Source organism: Lissotriton helveticus, chromosome 3_1 (genome assembly GCF_964261635.1).
Source record: "Lissotriton helveticus chromosome 3_1, aLisHel1.1, whole genome shotgun sequence".
Classification (NCBI taxonomy): Eukaryota; Metazoa; Chordata; class Amphibia; order Caudata; family Salamandridae; genus Lissotriton; species Lissotriton helveticus.
In genome coordinates, this window is record NC_136061.1 from 243761090 (window position 1) to 243786370 (window position 25281).

General features: G+C 47.0%; 1 protein-coding gene across 8 annotated transcripts in view; it reads left to right on the plus strand.

Annotated features, from left to right (window-relative positions):
* The window catches only part of NF1 (neurofibromin 1), a 2143703-nt gene that overhangs the window by 774852 nt on the left and 1343570 nt on the right, over positions 1-25281 (plus strand). For all 8 annotated transcript variants that reach the window (XM_078679713.1, XM_078679719.1, XM_078679717.1 and 5 more), the window contains exon 17: positions 24059-24302. In XM_078679713.1, coding sequence (XP_078535839.1) covers positions 24059-24302 — 244 coding nt within the window. The remainder of the gene's footprint in view (positions 1-24058; positions 24303-25281) is intronic.

The window sequence follows — 25281 nt, forward strand, 5'->3', positions numbered from 1 at the left end:
GCTGCAATATGTGCTATAGGGTTCGTGTACAACAGTTTAATCCAGGAAATAAACTTGGGGCCAAAGCCCATACGGGCCAAAACTGCGAACAAGTACTGCCATTCCACCATGTCAAACGCCATTCTGGCATCCAATGATAGTACGGCCGCCGGGTTTGACAGCAGGGGGGCCCGTGCCAGTGCTCCGTGCACTCGCCGGAGGTTCAGTGCTGTGCTCCTATGGGGCATGAAGCCCAACTGATCCGGGTGAATTAAGTGCGACAAGTGCGGGGTCAGTCTGTTTGCTATTAGTTTCGCCAGAATCTTTGCCTCGGCGTTAAGCAGCGAGATCGGGCGGTATGACGCACAGTCTGCGGGCGTTTTACCCGGTTTTGGGATGGCTACTATGGTCGCCACCCGTTGGTCCAGGGGCAGTGTCCCTACCTCCCGACATTCCGTGAACATGGCCAACAGAGGTGAGCTCAGAGTGTCTGCCATAGTTTGGAACCACTCAACCGGGATTCCGTTGGGGCCCAACACTTTCCCCGTGCGTAGCGCATTAATCGCTGTCTGAATCTCATCCTCTGTAAGATCTGCCTCCAGTTCAGCCACCGCCTCCGGTGATAGTCTCGACCTGCGCATCCTGAAGCGCCGATATCGCCGCTTCCTCTGTGACTGCCTCTCTTGGGGTATAGACATCCTGGAAGTGGTCAGCTAAGATTTCTACAATCTCAGAGGGGCGCGAATGAGGTATCCCCTCCGAGTCCATCAGTTGCAATATGTGTCTGCTGCCCTCTCTTTGTTTGTCTAGCCATGCTAACAATTTACTGGCTTTGTCCCCTATATCATAAACCCTTTGCGTGGTTGCCTCAATGTTTTCCACTGTCCGTCGCCTGAGGAGGTCGCCATGCAGCTGCTGGCAAAAGTGGAGTGTGTGAAGTGCATCTGCTGACGGGTGCGCCATATGGGCCGTGTTTGCTTGTTCTAGCTTTAATTCCAGATCTAGCAGTTCCTGTCTTTGCGTGCGTTTGTGTCCCGCTATTGTCGCTATCGCCTGCCCCTTAACACTGTTTTGTATGCTTCCCACAAGGTCGTCGGGGATGATACTGAGTCAGAATTCTCCAGAAAATAGTATCTAGTTGCTTTTTTTAGGTCTTTACGGATACGAGGCACCTTGAGGTACCCCGGGTGAAGAGGGTAGAGTCGTCTACGGGCAATTGCCGAGCACGATAGGCTCATTGTCAAAGGGGAGTGATCCGATATACCTCGGGGTCTTATCTTTACATCGTTTACCGTGAGTCGGCCGTCCCCCAGTGTAAGGAAGTAGTCAATACGGGAAAGGCAGTTGTGAGTAGCTGAGTAGTAGGAGTACTGCTGATCCTCGGGGTGCAGGCGCCGCCATATGTCTTCGAGTCCCTGTGCCTCCAGGAACTCGCCAAACCGGGACGGGCCAGGTGTCTGCGCCTTAACCGGGAACCTATCCTGCGTAGTGTGGGCCACTGCATTAAAGTCCCCTCCCACTACTAAATCGCCTTCTGGGAGCTCTAATAGGAACCTTCCGAGGTCCGGAAGTGCAGTCGCATGCAATGCCGGCGGGATGTACACAGACACTACGTTAATGGACGTGCCCTCCCACTGCCCACATGCTGCTGCAAAGCGGCCATGACTATCGGTCTTAGTGGTCTGCAGAATGAAGCGGGACGCTTTCCTCATTAGAATGCCTGTTCCTCGGGACCCCGATGTGAAGTCTGAGTGTGTCAGCATGCGGTAACCCCGTCTATCCAGAGCTTTACTGGCCGTACCCACTAGGTGCGTTTCCTGGAGGAGGATCAGGTCATGGTTCATTCTCCTAATACTCTGGAGCACCAACCCTCTCTTCACCTCGTCTCCTAGACCCCTGACGTTCCATGACATTAGTTGTAAAGGCGGCACCGGCCCCGTGTCAGGACCATTTACTACGTTACCCGACTGCACCCTTTGTGCCATTGTGTGCCTGTAAGTGTGGACATGGGCCCTGCAGGGTGCACATGCAGTGATGGGCCTGCTACCCCCAGGCTATCATCAGCTCGCCCGGTGCGCATGTTCCGGCTTAGTGTGACTGTTGCGGTCCTTCGTGTAATCTGTAGAGTCAAACATGTCAAACAAGTAAACATTTCTAACCCCCCTACCCCATGAACTCCCCCCTCCCTGCTCCCCTGTTACACGGACGTAGAACTGCCCGCCACCCCAATTTAGCAGAGTGCCTGACCCCGCCCAAATAGAAACACAGTTACTTCGCTGGGGGTGGAGAGTACTCCGGAGTCAGCGACCCCTCTGACCCTCCGCGGAGGTCCTCAGCCCGGCGTCCATGGCAGCCCAAGCGGCAGTCCCTTTATCAAGAATGTCTCGTATCTGCCGAACTGCTAGTCCTCAACCTCCAGATCTCCACTAACATTGTCTCTCATTGGTGAGTTACTCTCCTCCCCAAGGCCTTCCGCTCGGATATCTTCACGGTCTCCTCCACGCCGGCCCCTCCCGGTTCGACCCGTGCGGCGGGGTTGGGAGGTCGGTCGCCAGCCGTCCAACCAGTCCCGGGCAATTTCCGGATTGTCAAAAAACCATGTTCTGTTTTCCGCCACCACCCTCAGTTTAGCCGGGAAAAGCATGGAGTATTGGAGCTCTCTCCTCCTGAGTTCCTTTTTCACGTCCAGAAACGTTTTTCTCTTTCGGGCCACCTCAGCCGTGTAATCCGGGAAGAAAGCCAGCGTGGAGTTATGAATCTTCACGGGGGGGATACCCGCGCCGCCTGTAGTATGGCATCCCTGTTTCGAAAGTTGAACAGTCTCGCCAGGATTGGCCTTGGAGACGCCCCTGGTTTTGGCTGGCCACCCGGCACTCTGTGTGCCCGCTCGACAGAGAAGAATGCCGATAGGCCTTTAGGTTGGAGTTGTGTCTTGATGACTTCTTCCACAAAGAGATCAGTTGCTCTAATACCCTCCGATTCCGGAACACCAAGAATTCGTATATTATTCCTTCTGGAGCGCCCTTCCTGGTCATCCAGCTTTTCCTTAAGCAGTTTATTCTCTGCCGTCACTTTCTCCATCGCCGTCTGGAGCTCCGATACATCCTCTACCAGCGATTTCGTAACCAGTTCCAGTGAACCCACCTTTTCGGCCATTTTGTGGAGGTCTGCTCTGATGAGGGTTATTTCGGTGGAGATAGAGCCCACCGTAGCCTGGACTTGTGTGAGCGCTCGCATCACGTCGTCAAGGGTCGCCTTTTTAGTCCCTGTGCCGTCCGTCGTTCTCGTGGAGGTGTGCTTTCCATCCGCTGGAGGGGACGCAGTTTTGTCACATGTGTATCGTTCGATACGTGTTTGCGTCGCGCCACCTTTGGAGCCCCTTCCCGCCATGACGGCTGCCAATGCGACTTTGAGTGTCCACACAACTGGCCTCCAGGAGGGCCCGGCCGGGGGGGCGGGGGGAAGGCGGATCAGCGTCGGCTAATGTGTAACCTGTGGTGCAGTCCAGCCCCTATAGCGCTTTAGGCGGTCAGTTAGTTCAGGGGAGGAAGGGTCAGCACCCTTCTAATTCCGGATCGCTATGAGGCCGCAGTCTCCGTGCTCCTTTCCAGCACGCTGATCCGTCCCTTCTGGGTGCACCCCTAGCACATTCCCCACATCTCAGGGACGCATCTGCGCCATTATGCAGTGACCCACTGTGCTCAAGAACCGCAGCCAACGGCCTCAGCTGTGGACACACGTGCCCCTCGTCGCCTTCAGTGTCTTGGGGGTGCGTCGAGGCTGCGAGGCACAGCGCGGCACAGCGCGGCACCCAGGCTCCGCAGTAATGGGGCAGACAATGCTTGGTGGACCGCTCCAGTATTCGAGCTGCGCGCCGCCGCCTCCCAGGTCCGTATCGCGTTCCGGCCTCCAGGCGCTACGCAGGTGCGATGTGTAGTAAGCTCCGGCAGGGGTGGGGGGGGGGGGGAGAACTCTCCGGCCACCCGCTGCCCCCGCAGATCTCTCTCGACCCGCCGAGCTCCGGTATCGGCTCCTCACCTCACCGCAGCCATCAGCGGCAGGTGTCGTTCCGGCCATAGTTACCTCCACCGTCCCTCAGGCGGTGATGTGGGCTTCGGATCAGTGTGTCGCCGTATCCGGGGGTAGCAATATATGTCGATTGGTACCCTCCGACGCTGCTCCCCGACCCCCGGTCAGTTCCGGTCCGCTCCTGCCGGCCTGGTCTCACTTCCGGTCGGCACCTCCCGTCACTGGGCTCCCCGGATGCCGGCCCGTGCTCCGGTCCCGCAGACACTCGGCTGTAACTCAGCAGCCCGGCGCTCGATTTATGTCCGGTTACTTGCCGCCTGCGCTGCCCGGCCCCAGGCTTTCGGTTCCTCCGTCGGAGGTCTGGTTCCGCCACGGATGATGGTACGGATTGTCGGAGAGGCCGCCTCTCTTACGGAGCTAGTCCTCTAGGCTGCCGCCATGCTCGGCTGCTAGCCACGCCCTCTAGATGCACCTTCTTTAAGGACCAAATCAAAATGCTGACCTACAGTCAGTTTTTCTCTGTACTATATCATGGAGTTTGGATGATGTCCCTTGGTTTTGCGGGATGCACATTTTCGTGATCCCGTCCTCCATACTCTCAAGAGTTTCTACTGCCTTTTGGTGGGATCAGAAGACGTGTAGTTTCCCATCCTGCCCTTAATAAAATATGGATTGGGAGAAAGTACATGTATTTCCATATCTTGGCAATTAGCTGTTGAAGGTTGGCTTACCACAGTCAGTCGAGAACCACCTAAAAACAGACCATCTTATTATTGTTCTCTTGGATGGTCTTTGTCAACAGACAGTGCTTGCTGGCCAGGACACAGTGGCTTTCAAACCTTTTCCACCACCACTGCAAGTCCAGTTTGTTTAGAATATGATCTGGATATTTCTAACTTCCCTTCTGTGTTCTGGCCCAGACAGTTTTGAGACTGCTTGATCTTCTGGCCTCCTGTATCTTGCTGGCACTGTGGTGCTGCAGCAGAGCCTGAGCCTTCAGTTTGAGCAGCACTGGGGGTCTCAGACAAGTCAGCCTAGGACAATCAAGGGTAGATGAAGGTTGCTACCCTGAAATGGCCAGCTATATTCCTCTCCCATCAGGCGCTTACAGTGGTGAGAAATGCATTATCTGTGGGCTGGGGATTGTCACCTTGATGAGGTGAAGACCAGAAACCTCGAGTCTCTATTGGAGTAGAGGCACAATATCAGCCCTAATGTAGCTTTGGCCTTTCTGCTCTCCATCAAAGGCAAACCTGTTCAGATTCTAATGAAACAACATCACCACCACCTTGCAGTACTATGAATGAATGAATGAAAAAGCTTTATTCGATTTTAAAATACATAAAATCATAAAAGCAACAATTTCATTACAGTAACATTACAATTTAAAAAGTACATATATTTTAGCAGGTGATTAAGCTTTTCCTTTTCTTTAAGATACTTTTTAAAAAACCCAGCATGACAGCTACACATGTTACATCATTTAAAGACAATAGAAATAGTAAAGCTGGGCGGCATTGCCTCCAAGTACCATGTTTTTTTTAAAAAGGTTTGATCCATCTAGACCTTTCCAATGTATACAATTTACAAAAACATATTGCATGCAGAATAGATTGGGTAGATAAATTGTCACATGGGCATTTACACAAATTTCTACCCCAATCATTTACTTTAGGGAATGAGATTAAACGAAAGAAAACATCAAACCTGAACTTTGTTAAAAGATAGCGATCATAGGCCTCCAGGCACCAAATTAAATAGGGCTGAATCGTATATGTGACTAGGGTGAGATGATGCTGTATTACAGGTTTTTTATTCATTTCCACGCCTAGTCTCAGGGTTTCAACATGAGACCAGCACAACTGCTTCAGGTCCTTTCTTGAAATCTTAAGCAGTGAGTCTGGTTGATGGTAATACTCAGGTCTTCCTAAGTCCCTGGTAAATTTAAGAATATACATCAGCCAGGGTATCTTACTGGCCTTGTCCAGCCCCATGCAGTCCTTTATAATGTTTCTGTTTAACAGAAGCTCAGGAGTAGTCCAAATTCGGTGCCAAAGCAAAACAGGTTGTATGCTAATCAAGTCGATGATATAACGAATCCCCAGCTCTGCATGACAATTAAAAACAGGGGAGCTTACTGGGATTGCCAGGATAAATCTTAAAAACACATTCTCGACCTTTTGTATTTCATAACACTTGTCGATACCCCAGATACCTGCTCCATAAATGGCTGTACTGATGCACTTGGCCTGGTAAATTTTTAACAAGATTTCTGGAGGTCTCTTCCCCATCTTTTTAGAGAACGACATAAGTGCCGCTGTAGCTCTCTTGAACATCAAAATCCTATTTCTGATGGCTGTCTCCCAGGACCCAGTTTCTTCAAGCACGATTCCCGGCAAACAGACGACACTCTTTGTTCCTAGATCTTCCACACGTCATTACAAAGGTGTTAGATACGTTTAGATTAAGGCCCCTACTGTCCATGAAATTTAGATATGTATTCAAGGCCACTTGTAAACCTTTTTGTGTCCGTGACATGATCACGGCGTCGTCCGCGTGCAAGAGGGACCCAATTTGTTGGTGGTTAACCTGTGGGGAGTCACGTACTTTAGCCACTAATTCTTATTCTAAATCATTCGTGTATAGATTAAAAAGAAATGGGGCGAGTACACACCCTTGCCTCACTCCCCGCTTTACCTTGAAAGACTTGGTACATTCTCCTTTTGTGCCGAACCTAACTTTGGCCCTGGCCCCAGCATAAAGTCTTAAAAAGGAAATTACCACTTCTTCCACCTTCATGTCCCTCAGAATCTGCCATAATCGGTCATGAATGACACAGTCAAATGCAGCGCTTAAATCAACAAACACTGCGTAAAGTTTGCCTTCCTTAGCCTGGGTGTACTTTCCTAGGAGCATAGAAAAATTTAGTACCTGTTCTGCGGTACCCCGACCCTCCCTAAACCCATATTGCACAGGGGTTAAGATGTTGTTATCATCAGCCCATTGTTGTAGACGATTTAAAATTACCCTCCCTGTAACTTTCATGAAAGAATCCAGGAGGGATATGGGGCGATAACATGCGGGATTTTCCCGGTCCTCTTTTTTAAATATGGGAATAATTATTGATTCCGCCCAAGTATCGATGAATCCCAGTTCACAACTAGCATCAAGAACACGCTTTAATAGCGGGGACCATAGCTCAGGCTGATGTTTAAATAAGTCGATGGGGATACCGTCACTGCCCAGGGCTTTATTACCACAACTTTGAGCAATGGCATCTTGAATTTCATTTACAGATGCCTGTAGGTCAATTGGGGTAAAGCCACCCCCACCATCCCCCAATGTTTTCCTCCCCATATCAGCCAATTTCTGCACTCCACCCGGATTATAGACCTCTGCTAAGAAGTCTGTCCAAGAGTCTTACGATATTGCTACTTCTAATCTGGCATTGTCTCCTGGATTAAAAAACGGAGCCTTGACAGCTGCCCAAAAGGCAGAACCGTCCCTTTTCAATGAAGCCTCATGTAAATTTACCCAGGCTTCATTCTTTATATTACGTTTCCGGGATTTTCTTGCCAAATTATATTCACGCCTGCACTGGGTTATTTCTGCCTGAATTCTTGGATTTTTACTCAATGCCCTCTTAAGATGTGCTTGTGTTTTCGTGCATGCTGAGTCAAACCACCCATTTTTGGTCTGCGTCCCGTCTCTAGCTGGGCGCAGAAGATTCTTTTTAATGATCCTTGTGATATCTGTAAAGGAATCCAAGACCTCTGAGTGTAAGACCTCATCCTCAAGACATCTATTGATAGGTGCAAGTGCTTGTTTAATTATATTGCTATTTGTAATCGCTGGATTACTCAAAGACCACCTAAGAGCATACCCGTTCTGTTTGCTTAGACTACAATTACTTGTCCAAGCCAATCTTTCTATCATGGAACAGTCTTTGTTTACAGGGAGCTGGATACCAAAGCCGAGAGGGAGATGGTCGCTCAAACCAATAGTATATGTTGTAAAATCAATTAGGCGGTTTGAATGGGAATTAGTGATGGTGACAAAATCTATCAGTGTACTATGCCCTCTCCCCACATATGTGGGACTAAATTCCACCGGGGAACTACATTGCAGATTTACGAAACCCATATTAAAAGAGGCCATCATGTCGTTGATTGCATCACCCCCATTATTGTGCTCAAAGTGTGGCTGATTTTACGACTTGTACATTTCATGATCGCCACAACCGCTCTGATACTGCCTGCATAGATGGTGATTAAAATCGCCTCCCCATATCAGGATAGAGTCCCTCGCTGTATTATCCACCAACTTTCTAATTTCCTTATTAAGGGCTTTTATCATGTCATTTACCAACCCCTTTTCAGTATTATTATACATATTAATGTTTATTACCTCTGCCTTGGGGGTCACCTGAATTACAATAATTTGATACTCACTAGATGAACCCTCCGATTTCAAAGATAATACCTCCAACAGGTTAGATACATAGACAGTCAATCCGCCTTTACACCTCCTATGTCTGGAAGGACTTGCTGGTACGTGGAATGTTTTAAACCCGTTGATGTGAATGGCTTCACGTGACCAAGTCTCCTGGAGGCACAGTATGTCTATGTCCTTAATAAAGTCAGAACAAATTGGATTGTTTATTTTCGAGCGGAGTCCTGCAATATTCCAGAAAGCAAGCCTCGTTCCTTTCTGTGGGAGTGCCCCTGTTTGAACATTAGATAGATTTCCTAATATGCAACCACCCTCACTATCTACCGTTAGATGTTCTATTCTAATCTGAGAAGGTACCTCCAATGTCTCGAGCAAGGGCTTTTCCCTGTGGGGGTAACTCTCGCAAGTTACCTCAGCTCGTTCTGCCACAGTTTCTAGACCTGTTCTTAAAGCCTCCCTATTTTTGTTGGTTCGTCGTCAGTCGACTCCATCAAGCCCCCTCAAGACCGAGTAGCGATTAACCCCTTCAAAGCTAGGGAGGTGTACATCTGCTCTTCTACGTTGGTGGTTAGCAAAAAATTTAGTAGGAAGTTCCCAGCCGTGACTAGTTGATTTTTGCGTATGCCCATTGTACCCCTGGTCATTTGCTCTGCTTAGGTTAGACCTGTTCAGCTCCCTATAAAAATATTCAGGTGGGAGAATCTCAATACCCCTCCTATGTGCCTTAGCATTAAACGACATCTCACTCATGATACGTCTAACAGGGTCAGATCTTCTAAAATTCAAAACAATACAGTCCCCTGCTTTGTTCTTTTTAGTTCTCCCTATCCATGACACTCTACGAGCCATAATGATATCCTGCCAGATGATATTGCCCTCTGAGGTGTTATTTGTAATCCAGTGAACCGCCTTGTTTTTTAGCTGGCCAAAGTTCTCCCTCGTGCCTTCATTCAAAACAGGGACGTTCACTAGTACTAAAACCAGGGGTGCTGATTCTGGCGGGAGATTGATTACTGGCAAGGCAACCTGTGCTGTCCTTCTAGATTCTATAATCCCTCCCCCCGTGTCCTTATTCATCTCTGTATCAGATAATTGTGTGGTGGCTGGATTAAGTTCTTGGGGTTTACTTGCTAAAGGGAGTAGAGTTTGGGCAGTATTACTTATACGGCCTGTGCGAGCCTTATTTATGGTGCTTGATATTGGGACTTTAGATCTATGTTAGTGCTTAACAAGTTCCCCCTATCAGTGATTGACTTGGATATTGTTAATACATCAAGCCTATGTGTGTTGTCGTTGACTAATTCGCTCAGGTTATAAATCTTCCTATTTATAGCTTTCAGCCTTTCAATCAGGGGAAGGGTAAACGAACGCAACAAGTGCGTCATGTTGGTAAAAGATAGCACTAACTCATCCTCTTCCTTGGAGTTTGTGGCTGTTTTTTCCGTCTGTCTGGTATGGGCACTAGGGACTAACGGGACTTGAGTGGACTTTTTTGTTTTTTTAAATATATTACTAGGTTTCTTTAAGAGTGATGCATTTGGATAGCTAGAAATCCTTGAAACCTTAGGTTTTTTTTACCAACTTGACGTCCCCCCCCTCCTCTTCCTTTTCCCATTTAGCTTTGAGCATGCTGGTACTTTTTCTAAAACCAAAGGAGTATCTGTTGACTAGGCTTTTCCTTGGTTCAATCGGGTAAAACCCCTCGGAAGAAGCGCTACTGCAGGAAGAAACATTCAAAGTTGGAACAGCTTCGCCCCCTGAGAGATAATCCAATTGTAGGTCAAGTTTATCCAAGTCAATAGGGCTACACGCGAGTAGAGTAGTTGGTGCGGAGTTGACCGGTGAGATAGCATTTATCAGACCGCCTAAGGAGGAACGCTTGGCACTCAGAAGTTCCATGGACAGACGCTTCTCTGTTAGAGCGATTTCTCTTCCCACAACTCCGGCTGCTCTAGTAAAAAAGTCATCGAGGGTCCCAGTTGGTCTTCCCCCAGCGTGAGCAGGTGTAAGGCAGCGCCTCCCCTCCATATCCAGAAAATATATCAGGAGCAGTCAGGGACAAGATAGATGGATCATAAGAGGGCTTACCCGAAAGTGAAGAGTTTAGAGGGCTAGCCCAGCCCAGCCTTGACCGGCCCTGGACGGCCGTAGACGGCCCGCCCTTTGCCCGGGCTTCGCCCGGCGTCCCGCTCGCGTCCTGAGAGACAGGGCTGTCCCAGATTTAATGCGCCTCCTAGCGCGATGTGGACACGCCCGGAATTATGGGGATTGTAGTCCCTCATGCCTCACAGCTGCCACACCAAGGATCTTGGAGGTGCGGCGGCGGGAAAGCAGCGGGAATACAGCGGGCGTTCAGCTCCCCCGAACTGCAGGTACTGTCTGCACTCGTCAGTTACCACAGGAAAGGCTCCCCACTCGACAGGGGCTGTCCCAGATTTAATGCGCCTCCTAGCACGATGTGGACACGCCCGGAATTATGGGGATTGTAGTCCCTCACGCCTCACAGCGGCCACACCGAGGATCTTGGAGGTGTGGGGGCGGGCGGCGGGAAAGCAGCGGGAATACAGCGGGCGTTCAGCTCCCCCGAACTGCAGGTACTGTCCGCACTCGGCAGTTACCACAGGAAAGGCTCCCCACTCGACAGGGGCTGTCCCAGATTTAATGCGCCTCCTAGCGCGATGTGGACATGCCCGGAATTATGGGGATTGTAGTCCCTCACGCCTCACAGCGGCCACACCGAGGATCTTGGAGGTGCGGCGGCGGGAAAGCATCGGGAATACAGCGGGCGTTCAGCTCCCCCGAACGGCAGGTACTGTCCGCACTCGTCAGTTACCACAGGAAAGGCTCCCCAGTACTACAACAAGCAAGGCAGAGTGAGGTTGAGTGTGCAGTGCCAGGCTGCTCTTAAGACGCTGGAGATGGATGGACTTTCAAGGGTGTACCCTTTCAGTCTCCCACCTAGGGAGCTCCCTCAACACCAGAACTCATGTGCTTAGTAGATGCCATAAGGTCAAGCTTAATGGGAATCTGCATCAAGTGGTGGTCCAAGCATGTTCGCCTAATGGTGCATGCCTTGGGTGGATCTTTTCATCGCCTCTGAGAGCACTTTCTCATTTCTTTTGCACCCTCAAGTTTGAGCTTGAATCAGATTGTGTTTCGCCTTCCATTGGAATCTAGTCTAGTCTTTGGTGGTCTCTGCTGCTGCTTCCTCGATTTCTAGAAAAGGTTCTGGAACAATTAGGCTCAGCTCATCTTGATAGCCCCATACAGGGTTTAGAGAGTTTGGTACTTAGAAATGCGGAGCCTGTCCATCCACCCTACACACTGCGTGCCTCTTTGTGAGTACTTCCTGCCTGAAAAACAGTGCATTGTTTTTCATCCAAACCTTCACAACTTAAAACATCGTGTAAGGGGATTCAGCATAACCAGCTGAGGGGTTTGGACCTCCCTAGAGGTGGCCTTGTGTTACCCATCCATGAAGTTGGTCAGTTCTTGTCGTGCGCAACATTAGTGGCCCAGTGTGAGGACCAAGAGGTTCATCTGCTTAAACCAACATTTCTGATATACTAATACATGTCCTGCCCATATCCTGGCTAGGTCTTGCCATGGGCACTGTGAAAGGTTACTGATCAGCCTTTCAACCCTCTTCAAGTCATCAGCTGTTGTTTGTTTTTTGAAAGGGGTTCCATATATTTACTCCTGCACCTTTTCGTATGCCTCAGTGGGACCTTAAATTGGTCCTATTTGATGTGAACCCCTTTTACTCCAATGCAGAGCTGTTTTTTTAGGTCGAGCAGACCTGCATTCAATGCGAAGCATTGATTGCTGTCTGCTTCTAGACCTATTGTCAGCCGTATTTGGGAATGTGGACACGAGAGGGGCACGAGCGCAGATTTAACCTCGTGGGCGCTCACGGCGCCGGGCCCCTCTCGTGCCTCATATTCCCATGCGCAAACACACTCACACAGCCACACTCAGGCATGCGCACATACACATCCACACGCATACACAGGCACGCATACACAGGCACACACACACTGCATAAACACACGCACCCCCCCTTAAACAGACACACGCGCACACAGACAGACGCACACAGACAGACGCACGCACAGACATACTCGAACAGACACACGCGAACACACACAGACACACGCGCGTACACCCCCACCCACTCACCGGGCTTGTCTCCCCTCAGGCATGGGAGCCCCTTTCCGATGTTCTTCACGACGGGACTTCAGCTGCCGGACCTGGTAAGGCGGGGGCTGCCCGTGCATGCGCGGCATTTCTAACCGGGGCTCTTCAGAATGAAAGTGAGAAATGCCGCGCATGCGCGGGCAGCCCCCGCCCTACCAGGTCTCGTTTGCTATCTGTCAGCCAGCCAGAACCACATTCCTTCCGACTGATGTCTTTTGCTACACAATGCTCGTTTTATGACTGTTGTAATGCTTTATTACCCCCGACTAAATTAGCATGCATTGCTAAATTGCATACAACGTCCCCACTATGTTTTGAAAGTGGGTAGGATAAAGTCTTCCGTGTATATCCAGATATCTTTAGTTATATAGTGCATACATTTCTCATAGCGTTGGAACATTTGAAATACACAAACAGCACTAAAGTATACATTACTGCAATGTACTGAACAGTCAATCGCTCACACCAAGATGGCCGCTCAAGAATAGTTCTGTTTCAACAGAGACGTGAAACCCTCCTTTCAAAGATCGTCGCCACGTTCGCTCAGAGCTGGTTCTGGGCACCCTGGCGTGTCCGTCCTCGATGTCTATGCTGCTAGACACGCCGCTGCTCTCCGTACTAACACCGGCGGCCCGGCGCATGGCCACGGATCCACCGCGCTGTTCTGACAGCAGCCTAGCCCCCGCCGTGACCATGCCCTGCCAGAACCAGCAGCCAGCCTCTGGGCTCGCGGAACCCGCTGCCCACAAGCAGCTGCGGTTTGTGGAGTCGGTAGAGAACGACGTCCGAGATGCAGGCGGCAGCACCGGGTCGTTCCCCGCCAGCAGCGACGGGAGCAAGGACAATGGGAGCAGCGCCGCCGAGCAGGAGGAGCAGCTCCTGGCACAGCTGATCGGGCCCCACCTCAAGGTGCTGCCCATCAACGACCAGATCCGGGAGCTGCAGACCACCATTCGGGACAAGTGAACGCAGGAGGGGGCTTGTCATACTGGAGGAGCGAGAAATGCTGTTATGGGGTTTGGAGATGCTGGGAATTTTTATTTTAAAAGTTTTATATAGCGCTAGCTTGACCCGTGGGTATCAGAGCGCTTTACATATACACAAGAGATAAAGGTTGCATTACGTAGCATGATCTCAGGAAGCAAAAAAAAACCTATAGAGTACCTTCCCCACTTAGTCAAAGAGGTGGCTACTACTTTTTTGAACCCCAATAGTATACTTATTTAATGAAGCCCCCTTGTTTCTTTTAGGAAATCTCTTGATTGTAGCCCATTAGGTAAAAACTGTATGCGATGGGATGAGCATAACCAGCAACCAACTGAAGACTGTCCAGTGTTTTGAAACTGCTTGTCACGATGCTGTAAATGACACTGGGTTAAGTGAGGTTAAGGCTGGCCACAATGATGCCATGACAATTATATCCTATGATGTCATCTGGGTCAGAAGCCACAAATCTGAAGGGATGGGGTGCGCCCGTTACAGGCCCTCAGGGCAAAGTTCACTATAAATGACAATAACTTTCATTTAAGTATTAATTATCGAAAAAAAATTAAAAGGCATTGTTATTTGCAATATCAATACGTGTAAGTCACGTAAATACAACACATATTGCATTACAAATGCTATAGGTGTCACATTTGCGAAAGTTATAACTATTGGCATTGTAAATGACAAAGCTATTAATTTAGCTATTTTCAAAAACAAAACATAAATAAAAAATGTGTCATTTACAATACCAATAGCTCAAACTTTCCTAATGCGAGACCTATTGCATTGCAAATGCTTGTTTAGGCTGCTTACTCATGGTACTGGGTTCAGAGCAATCACTTTGGCGTTCTGTCAGTGAGCTGGCGACACTGTTAATGCTGCTGCAGTATCCTATCTTTCTCACGTATAAGTTGATTCTCAGAATTTTGGCATCCTTTCTTCTGAATATGGTGGTGTCCTTTTATGTGGGGCAGTCAGTCATGCTTCCAGCTTTCTATCTCCTTGCCACATCCCTCTAAAGAGGAGGAGAAGCTTCACCAGTTAGGTCCTTCATTTCTAAATAGATCGTGCGATGGAGCAGCGAGTGAATGAGTAACTCTTTATTATATTCGCCGGTGGTAAGAAGGGAAGGGAAGGGTAGTTTAGAGATTGTTTTATTGAGGTAAATAATCTTCTCTATCAAAACGTGTTACGCCTTGGTCAAGAAGGATCCTCCTGAGGGCTTAAGGGTTGAGTCCACCAATTCAAAGGCAAGCAGTAGGTCTTTGGCTTAGAATTATTCAGTTCTGGACATCTAGCAGGCTGTTACATCCACATGCTTCCTCATCTTTGAGGCACTGTTTTGATTCGCATGTCCTCAGGGAGGACCACCTTACCTACCCACTCATACAGGACTTCCTTGTGTAAAGTCTACTGGTCAGATGCACTGCCATTTGGAGGGTACTGCTTGGGTATCTATTCAAAAGGTGAGGAATCGGAGAGTAGAAGTAGCCATCAGAAGAACAAGTTACTTACCTTTGGAAACTCTGTTCTAGGCATATGTGCTGTAGATACACATGCTTTGCATACTCCAAAGGAGAAGTCTTTCTAGTCACGAGGTAAGGTGACTCCTCCTTTTGGTGATAGTTACATGGGCATCTACTCCATTGTTAGTTTTTTTCCCCTCATTGGGTTTGGACGTGTATTGCTGCGCTCCGGTTCGAAACCATTCTTCGAGTTCCCCTCAGTGCGCAATCCACTGTACCCTCTATGCTATTGTTTCCGTGTGCATTTCCTTGTTCAGTGCATACTGAATCAGTCAACAATTTCTCCATCTTCGATCGAAAACCTCGTGGGCGGTCGTCAGGCCTAGCCGTGTCGGGCCAGCCTTCTGCAGATAGAATGGACTCCTTTCCAATTCTGTCCTCAGTGCCATGCCAAGTATCCTCGCACCGACCAACATCAAGTTTGTAACTTGTGCCTCTCTCCAGCGCACAAGGAGGATGACGCTTGCAAATTGTTTCGTCCAAGATGACTTCACGCGATCGCCTGGTTCGTCGACTAGAAATGCAACGTCAACGCATTCAACACACTCTGGATATCTTCTGGAAAGAATCCGAGCAAGAGGAGATCGAAGCATCCGCCGCAAAAGAAGAGGGCTTCTCCATTTCAAAGTCCGTTCCTGAGCTAGAGATCGATCTGAAGTCTGAAGATGTGCCAAGGTGCAGTGAGAACCCTTGCCCCTAACACCTCTTCCAAAACACATAGGGCTTCTGCACCACCTCTGCCTTCTGGCCAAGTTTGACACAGAGACATTGTTTCCGACGCCTCATCTACCAGATCAGCACCGAAACAGACCGCCAAGCCTTCCGGCTCAGGCCGAGTCGAACAAAATTATCTTCAGATCCGATCCATTGGGATCGAAGGACAAATCTTGTTCGGAGCCAAAACCCTCCACTCCGAAACAAACACACGCTTTAGAGCCAAAACCTTCCACTCCCAAGGACAAGTCAATTTTGACGCCAAAATCCAAGGACAGCCTTCCTGAACCTCCAGAACCAATTTTAGACATTCCTAAGGCCAAATTAGATCCTAAGCAGAAAAAGATTTATATTAATCCTGATACGGGACATATTTTTGCTAAAACACCTCAGCAAACTTCCTTCAGAGGACCCTAGCTACAAGATTACTTTGAAAAAGGAGGACATGGCTACTAGCGCTGTTTACCCTGCCCCACAACCCTCTCCACCTCTGCCATCTTCTCCACACTTAATAATTGAGGATCCCTTACATATAACACCTTAGGGAACCCCACATACAGATCCAGATGGGGATCGTATTGATGAGGACACATTTGCCTGTAGACCCATGGAATGCCTACATCATTGATCCTCCAGTAGATAATGACCCAGACCTTTATCCTGCGAAGCCATTACCTCCAGATGATAATATGGCTTGTCAGCAACTCATTGCTAGGGCAGCAGAGTATCATGGGTGGCCTTGCATGAAGAGTCCTTAGAAGAAGACTTGTTACTTGTAACACTTGAGCCCACACACAGGTCCATTCAATCACTCTCTATGCTTAAAGGAATGATGAGGCATGCAGAGGCTCTCTTTAAAGACCCTGTACAGGCACGTATTTAACAGGAGTAGATTAAAAAAAACACAAACTCTCACCATCAGATCAGGTGTTTATCAAGGGACAATTACGTCTCGACTCCCTAGTAGTGTTCCAAGCTTGCAAAAGAGCTAATTCACAAACTTCTGGTGATGCACCTCCCCAGACAAAGAATCTAAGCTCATTGGTTCATCAGGAAAACGAGTGGCTGTTCAAGCCGCTAACCACTGGTGCATCGCGAACACACAGGGCCTACTAGCCAGGTACGACAGGGCACACTGGGATGAAATGGAGCAGTTGTTCCAATACCTTCCAGAAGAAAAACAAAGCTAATGCACAACAGTTGCTTGAAGAGGGAAAACTAATTTATAACTCTTCAATCAGATGTGCTCTGGATGCAGCTGACACCGCAGCTAGGGAGATCGATACCAGCATTCTCCTTAGAAGGCATGAACGGCTTAGGATTTTGGGTTTTAAGCCTGAGGTCCAGCAGTCCATTTTAAACACCCCTTTTGACAAAGAACACCTGTTTGGGCCTGTAGTCGACCAATCCCTAGACAAAAATGAAAAAAGATATAGAAGTGGGAAAGTCCATGGGAGTGCTCCAGTCCCCATCTAATAGAGGCTCCTTTTGTTGTTCCTTTTAAAGAGAAGGGTCTAAAACATCACCTTCAGACCCAAATGCTTCCTCTAACAAAAGCAATACCCAATTCTCTCCTTCTAGAGGTTTCTATAGACGAGGGTATAGAGGAAACAATTCCAAAAAGTAGCGGTCAAGGCGCCACACCAAGTAGCACCCCTTACCCAAACAAACAGTGACTTGCCCACAATTCCCCCGATCACTTAACACCTGTGGGGGGAAGATTTCAAAAATTTCTCCCCATTTGGCAATGCATAACAACCGACAAATGTGTGATCAACATTATCCAACATGATGATTGCCTGGAGCTTACCACCAATCCTCCAAACATCCCACCTCGCATTCACAAACTGTTGTCAGACCACTTACAGTTACTCAAGTAAGAGGTGCAATCTCTCTTAAATAAAGGAGCCATAGAACCAGTTCCATTACAGTACCAAGGTTATTTTCTAGTCCCCAAAAAAGACGGTTCCTGAAGACCAATTTTGGATCTCAGAGTGTTAAACTACTACATACTGTCAGAACACTTTCATATGGTAACGCTTCAACAGGTCCTTCCACTTCTACAGGCAGGCGATTTTATGTCCACACTTGACTTAAAGATGCATACTTTCACATTCCAGTCCATCCAGCTCATCGCAAATATCTCAGATTTATGATAGCAGGCAAACACTACCAGTTCAAAGTACTCCCATTCGGAGTAACTACAGCTCCCAGATTGTTTACCAAATGTCTTGCAATAGTGGCAGCTCATCTCCGAAGACTACAAATTCACGTCTACCCGTACCTAGGCGACTGGCTCGTCAAAGCCAGCACACGCCAAACCACGCTACACCTACTCCACCAATTGGGTTTCACGGTCAACATGCAAATGTCTCCCCTACAGCTTTCACAGATACAATCCTATCTAGTATCCACTCTAAACACTCGCACAGCTCTAGCCTCTCCCAATGCAGCCAGAATTTGCACCATCCATACTGTATTTCTTCAGTTCCAAATTGACCCATCCTTGCCAGCCAGGACTTTCATGCACCTGCTAGGAATGATGGCGTAATGCATTGTAATAGTGCCTCATGCAAGACTGCTCATGCGTCCACTACAAGAATGCTTAGCACATGAGTGAAATCAGTCACAGGGTCAATTAATAAATTTAGTGTTGGTAGACAGCCGCACCCATCGCTCTCTGCAGTGGTGGAACCCACACAATTTATCAAAAGGGCGGCCTTTCATCGACCCTGTTCCACAGATCATGCTAACAGCAGAGGCATCTCTCACAGGTTGGGGTGCACATCTTCATCATTACACATTACAGGGTCTCTGGGACGATAAACACAAGCGTCTCTACATCAACTATCTAGCGCTTCTAGATGTATTTCTAGTGCGGAAAGCTTTTCAGTCTCATCTCACACCTAAAGTTGTCCTAGTCCGCACATGACAACGGTGTGCTGTGTACAAAAACAGGGAGGGACACACACACACTCCAACTCTCACGCGTGTCTCAGACAATTTGGAAATGGGCGATCCATCACAAAATTCACCTTCTGGCAGAACGCCTTCCAGGAGTGAACAATCAAATTGCCGACCTCCTCAGCAGACAGAGGTAGCAAATACACAAGTGGTAACTTCATCCCCAAGTTCTCCTTCCATACTTTCAACCGTGGGGAGACCCACAAATAGATCTTGACGCTACAGTAGACAACACACAAAGCCCAAACATCGCCTCCAGGTTCCCACACCTTCTATCCAAAGGCAATGCCTTATGGATCAATTGGTCAGGGATTTGTGCCTACGCTTTTCCGCCTCTCCTACTGCTTCTGATTTGGAAACTCAGGCAAACACCACTCACACTGATTTTGGTTGCTCCAACATGGGCCCGTCAACCACGGTACACCACCCTGTTAGAATACGGTCAGTGGTTCCACATCAAAAGCTACATCTCACCTCCAGTCTTCTCATTCAGAAACCCGGAGAAATCAAGCATCCAAATCCCAAGGAGCACAACTTAGTGATTTGGCTCCTGAAGTTATAGAGTTTCGATATTTAAATTTGCCACACAACTGTATTTCTATTCTGAGAGAAGCAAGAAAACCGACCAACAGAGCTTGCTATGCAGCAAAGTGGAAACTATTTGTTATCAACTGTAACATCAACAAAATGATTCCCCTAAATGCTTTTGTTCAGGACTATGTCTGTTACCTTCTACACTTTCAGCAATGTGGGCTAGCTTACAGATCTATTCATTTGCATCTTTCAGCAGTAGCTGCATATTTGCAGAACAGACAGCATTTACCTTTATTTAAAGTTCCTGTCATTAAAGCCTTTATGGAGGGCTTAGAAATAGTTTATACCACCAAGAATCCCTCCGGCACCAGTATGGAATCTTAACTTTGTACTTACAAGGCTTATGGATCCACCCTTTGAGCCATTACACATCCTCATTGGAATCACTTCATTAAGGAAAGTTGGTGAGCTACAGGCATTAACCTTAGAAGAACACCTTTTTCAACTACGTAAAGATAGGGTAGTTCTTCACACCAATCCAAGATTCCTTCCCAAAGTAGTTTCTGCTTTTCATATCAACCAATCAGTTAAGTTACTTGTGTTCTTTCCTCAACCTGATTCAGTAGCAGAACGGGCTCTTCATACAGAAGAGCTTTATTGTGCTTTACTGAAAGGACAAAAGATTTTCGTATGTCAAAGCAACTGTTAGTTTCATTTGTAATCCTATCTCTAAAACTACCAATTCAAGATGGATTGTTAAGTGCATTCAAACTTGCTGCGCAAAAGCTATAAGAACTTTATACCCCATAGAGCGCATTCCACTCGCAAAATAGGAGCATCTATGGCCTTTTTAGGTACAATTCCTACAGCTGACATTTGTAAAGCAGCAACATGCTCTTCACCACACACATTTACTAAACACTATTGTGTAGATGTAGTAGCATACCAACAAGCCAATGTAGGGCAAGCAGTGCTAAAGACAGTTTTTCAGAAAAATGCAACATCTACTTGTTAGCCATTTCTCTGGGAGAATATTGCTAAATAATCTATGCAAAGCATGTGCATCAACAGCACTGATTCTGTCACTTACCCAGTAAGCATCTGTTCCGGTCATGTAGAGCTGTAGATTCACTTGCGCTCACCCACCTCCCTGGGCACCTGTAGTTACAGTTCTCGTTATTTACATGATCTACGCATGGGCATCTCTTTTCTACACTCACTCCATTCTCACCCCCTTGCGGGAAAACAATCTAACAATGGAGTTGATTCCCATGAACACTATCACTGCAAGGAGGAGTCACCGTACCTTGTGACTGAAAAGACTTCTTTGAAGAAAAACAACTTGCAAATATCCAAACCCAACACTAGATGACAGGAGTATGCAAATTATGTGAATCTACATCTCTACATGCCAAGAACAGATGCTTACTGGCTAAGTAACATAATCCTTCTGATGTTTACTGTCACTATCCAGAGATTCCTCAAAGACCCATCCTCCTGTCATGGTCTGTGGAGAAGAATTCTGATAAGTCTTATAGTCCTATTTTAGACTGAGCACACTTCTGTTGCTCCAAGTCTGCGGAAGCGGGATTTATGTTTAGAATTAAATCATTTTTTATTAGCAAAACACATAGTAAAATATTACAATGCATCGTTGCCTATAACTGAATGGGCCAGCTGCATTAAGGTCATAAAATCGGAAGAAAACCCATGAGGTACAACAAATCTGTATAGATTACGTACACAGCAAGCCGCCTACAACCCAACCTGGTTCAGCCGCTTCAAAACAGAAAGAGAGAGCTCAAGATGGTCAAGCTCTTACTGAAACCAATATGAAAGAAGATCTGCTGAGTGTGACATATATATGCTCCTTTAAAAAAGACCTGGGGCCATTATGCCAAGATCAGGGCTACTGAGTCTACCTTTTCCAGAACAAAAGAAATTAGAACACAACAAAAGAAAACATGTAAAAGCCCATCCTAATAGGAACACAACACCCCCCCACCTCCCCTCCCAAACCCTCTCCAGGTGATTCGCAAAATACAGGTATGGGCTGGATGCTGGATGCTGCCGAGCAGAGAGGCCACAAGCAAAATATGACACGGAGGAAGCCCAATAGGGGCCGGCAAACCCAGCCAACCCCCTATTGGTCCAGTATCAATTTCAGAATACGTAAATAAGCGGGGCACGCCAACTCCTGGAACTCCATAGAAAGAATTGAAATAAAGGGGGCCTACGTCTTTGCATGGTCAGATTTCACTCCCATGGTGACCATGGATAACCTTTTCATACCCAAGAGAACACAGCTGGTGGAGCCATTGGGTGTGGTCCAAACTCCTATCTGTTTTCCAGCCCAATAGGATCACTCGATAAGTGGCATTTAATACCAGGGAGATCTGCCTGCCCTTAAGAGAGTGCAGAGGAAAGGTCAAAGCATTGGGCTCACCTAGTATAGTGTAAGTAGGTGGCCTGGGAATGGTGGTATCAAAGGCCCTATCCATCTAGTCGAAAATTCTTTCCCAATATCTTGTAAGTTTCGGGCAATTCCACAGCAGGTGAAGGAGGGTATCAGGGCTTACACACTCCCTCCAGCAGCGACCATGACACTGTGGGTTCCATTTGGCTAAATGAGCCGGTGTGTAATACCAGTAAGATATGATTTTATATGATGTTTCGGTGTGGCCCATGGAATGCGCAGTGTGGTGAGTCCTGTAAAAAACATCCTCCCACTTCTTGTCCTATAGTGGGGATTTATTTTTTAAAGAAACTGACATTGAGCGTCACTCTTCATTGTCATTTTTGGAGCCTCGACACAGCTGCTGTATGTTCAAGAACTCCACCTATTGTCACAGCTGTTACTGAAAAATAATTCCAGATCCAGCCGGGCCCTGGAAAGAATTAAAAAGTTGAGGACTCTGCTGATAGAGTATCCATCATAAATATCCCTACTTAAGTAACCTTTTTTTCAATTACAATATTGATCATTTGGCATCAATAGTTTGTCTTTTGTTTGGTGTATTTACAAATTTAAGGTTTAGCTGACACTTCTGTACAGGTACATCTTGTGACGCTTGCTATGTAACTCCAAAACAGAAATGTCAGTCTGTTTGCAAAAATCCATGTCGTAAAGGCCTTTATAGAAGGGCTAAAAATGGTAATTCCACCTGGAGTCCTTCCAGCTCTTTCTTGAGACTGTTACATAGTTCTTACCAGGTTTATATTGGGGTGTTTTTGAGCCTATCCATTACTGATCTCTTCAATGACTCTAAAAAAAAAAAAAAGTGATCTTCCTTATAGCTGTCTCTTTTCTCCACAGGGTCATTGAACTCCATGCTCTTTCAGTAGAAGTACCTGGTTTACATGTAAATGTAAATGTGTTGGACTTGTAAAGCGCACAGCTGCCCGTAAGCGTCCCGGCGCTTGCTTAGGGAACCCGTCCTGGTATTCCCCTGTGAGAAACCCCGGCAGGGTGTCCACAAGGTGAAAGCCAGGCATCCCGCCGCGAGGGGCCGTAGTGGAGATTAAGCAAGCTATTGCCCAGAGTCGCAGAGTGTGACCCCGTGAGTTGAGTAGGCACCAGAACGAGAATTGTCGAGTCCGTGGAATTTTGAGCCCGAAACCCGCCGAGGCGGGGAATCTAACCCTGGTCCACGGTCGATCTCAGCATCCGGGTCTGCCGCCTCTAACCACTGAGCCACGCTTCTCCACTTTTCTGCCTGCCTCTAGTACCCCAGGATTTTTTTACTGCTATGTACTCGCACTTGTTTGCCAAGAGTGGTCTCATCCTTTGATGTCAATCAATCTATAGACCGTTAATCTTCTTTCCCAAAGCCTCAATCTCATATGGAGAGGGCTTTACTCGCCCTAGTTGTTGGGAAAGCCATTATTTACTATACAGAGTAAACACGTGGTATCAGCTAAACAAAATAACTATCTGTTACATTTGCTCAACTGGCTCTTGGCAACCCAATAGTGGATATATGTGTGGCTGCTGGTGTTCAGTTTACCTTCTTAGAAGTACTCTGGATAATAAGGTTTATAAGGAAGCACAGGTTGGATGAACAGTTCCTAAAATTCTGTTCCAGGCTTCTTTTAGCTCTGCTCGTAAGACGCTATGTTAAAGGTTTTGGTACTGCTTTGTTACCAATGCATGTAAAGTAGGTGATCTCCAGCACCATGTGCTGCTAATAGGAAATGTTATTTGCCTGTAACAACCTGTTTGCAGCTTTCATTGCTATTGATTCACATTTGCCCCCCTCCCCGATTGCCTCCATGCCCTAATTGCAGAAGACTCAGAAGTTGCTTATTACCTTCTTTTTAATCCATCTACCTGTGGTTCCGTGGTATGCTGTTTTTTTGTACAATACAGAGGCTTCCTGTTTCACACCCTATATACCTATTGGGGATACCACAGTCTGAGGTGAAATCTTTGATCTGGCTCATTGTGGTTTTCAGTGTGGTACTACTTGCCATGTTAAAACCAAAAACACTTTTTCAAAGTACGTCTTCTGCTGTACATGATGCAAAAGATTGTGACCGGTAAGTAGGTTTTTCTTTACTTAAACCTGGTTAAGAATAAAATAATAAAAAAGGTACAGTTGAATTTAGTTTCTCAAATGGTGAAGCCCCTAAATAATTGCTGTTACTAAGAGTAAATATTTGTTGTTTTTTTCCAGGAAAGTGCAGCATTAGGCAGTGGTACACAGATATGTCGCCAAGCTCAGACAAAACTGGAAGTTGCTTTGTACATGTTTTTGTGGAGTCCCGATATTGAGGCTGTTCTTGTTGCCATGTCCTGTTTTCGCCACCTTTGTGAAGAAGCCGATATCCGGTGTGGTGTAGATGATGTGTCTGTGCAGACTTTCTTGCCAAATTATAACACTTTCACCGAGTTTGCATCAGTCAGCAATCTGTCAACAGGTATGTGTATACAGCATTTGAATTGCTGTCGGACTCCAACTATTGAGTAGAATTCAATTTATGAAATGAAAATACTTTGTAATCTATTAACAAAAACATGCAATGTTGTCATCTAAATTGCCTCATTTCCCAATGTCATAATGTTGGTAGGCAATATGGGAACTGTTTCATGGGCATTGATTCAACTGCCGTCTAATGCTTAAATTCACGGAATCCTAGTTTTTGTTCTGAATTTAAATACCTAAAGTGATTGATTCCTTATTTGCCTTCTCATGAATCTACACGAATGCATACTTTTGTCACATCTACAGCTTGTTTAATACATAGCTTCCAGGATGCTAAAGAAACTTCAACCCCTTGATTGCATCTTCCTATGAAAAACAAGCCATGTGCTTGCTCCCTGTGCATAAATACTTTAAGCTGAAAAATGTATGCCTGTTCCAACATGTCCTCTTTAGCACAAGCTTTCCTTTCAATAGTATGAAGTGATTCCTCTGTTTACCCAAATTCCCATTCAAATATGCTTTGTCTAATCTCTTAGCAGTTACTTGGTTCAACACAGTTGGTGTGTACAAACCGCTATTTTTGTTCAGGCTGTCCTAAAGGTCGAATACTCGACTGAAGCCCCTTGGTCTTTTAGAAATATCTTCTCCATGTAGTGGCCTTACTGCCTCAGCAAGTCAGCAACTATTATTTGCTAACCATAAATGGATAATTGTCTCATTTTACCGTTTTAACAAGCGAGGGAGGAGGGGCATTCTGCATTGACCAAAACACCAAGAAGACTGTGAAAGCTGGAGTTGTCAGCAGACTACCTAAAATCCTCCTTCAGGTTTAAGGGAAAATGTAGACTATAACTTTACAAAGGCATTTCCTCGTCCAGAGAAGGTAAACACCATCAATTAAACAGTGGCCCATTTCTTGACAAGCCAGGTGATTGCAGAGGTTTCTGGGAATGTAGCTGATATGACAAGGGTGA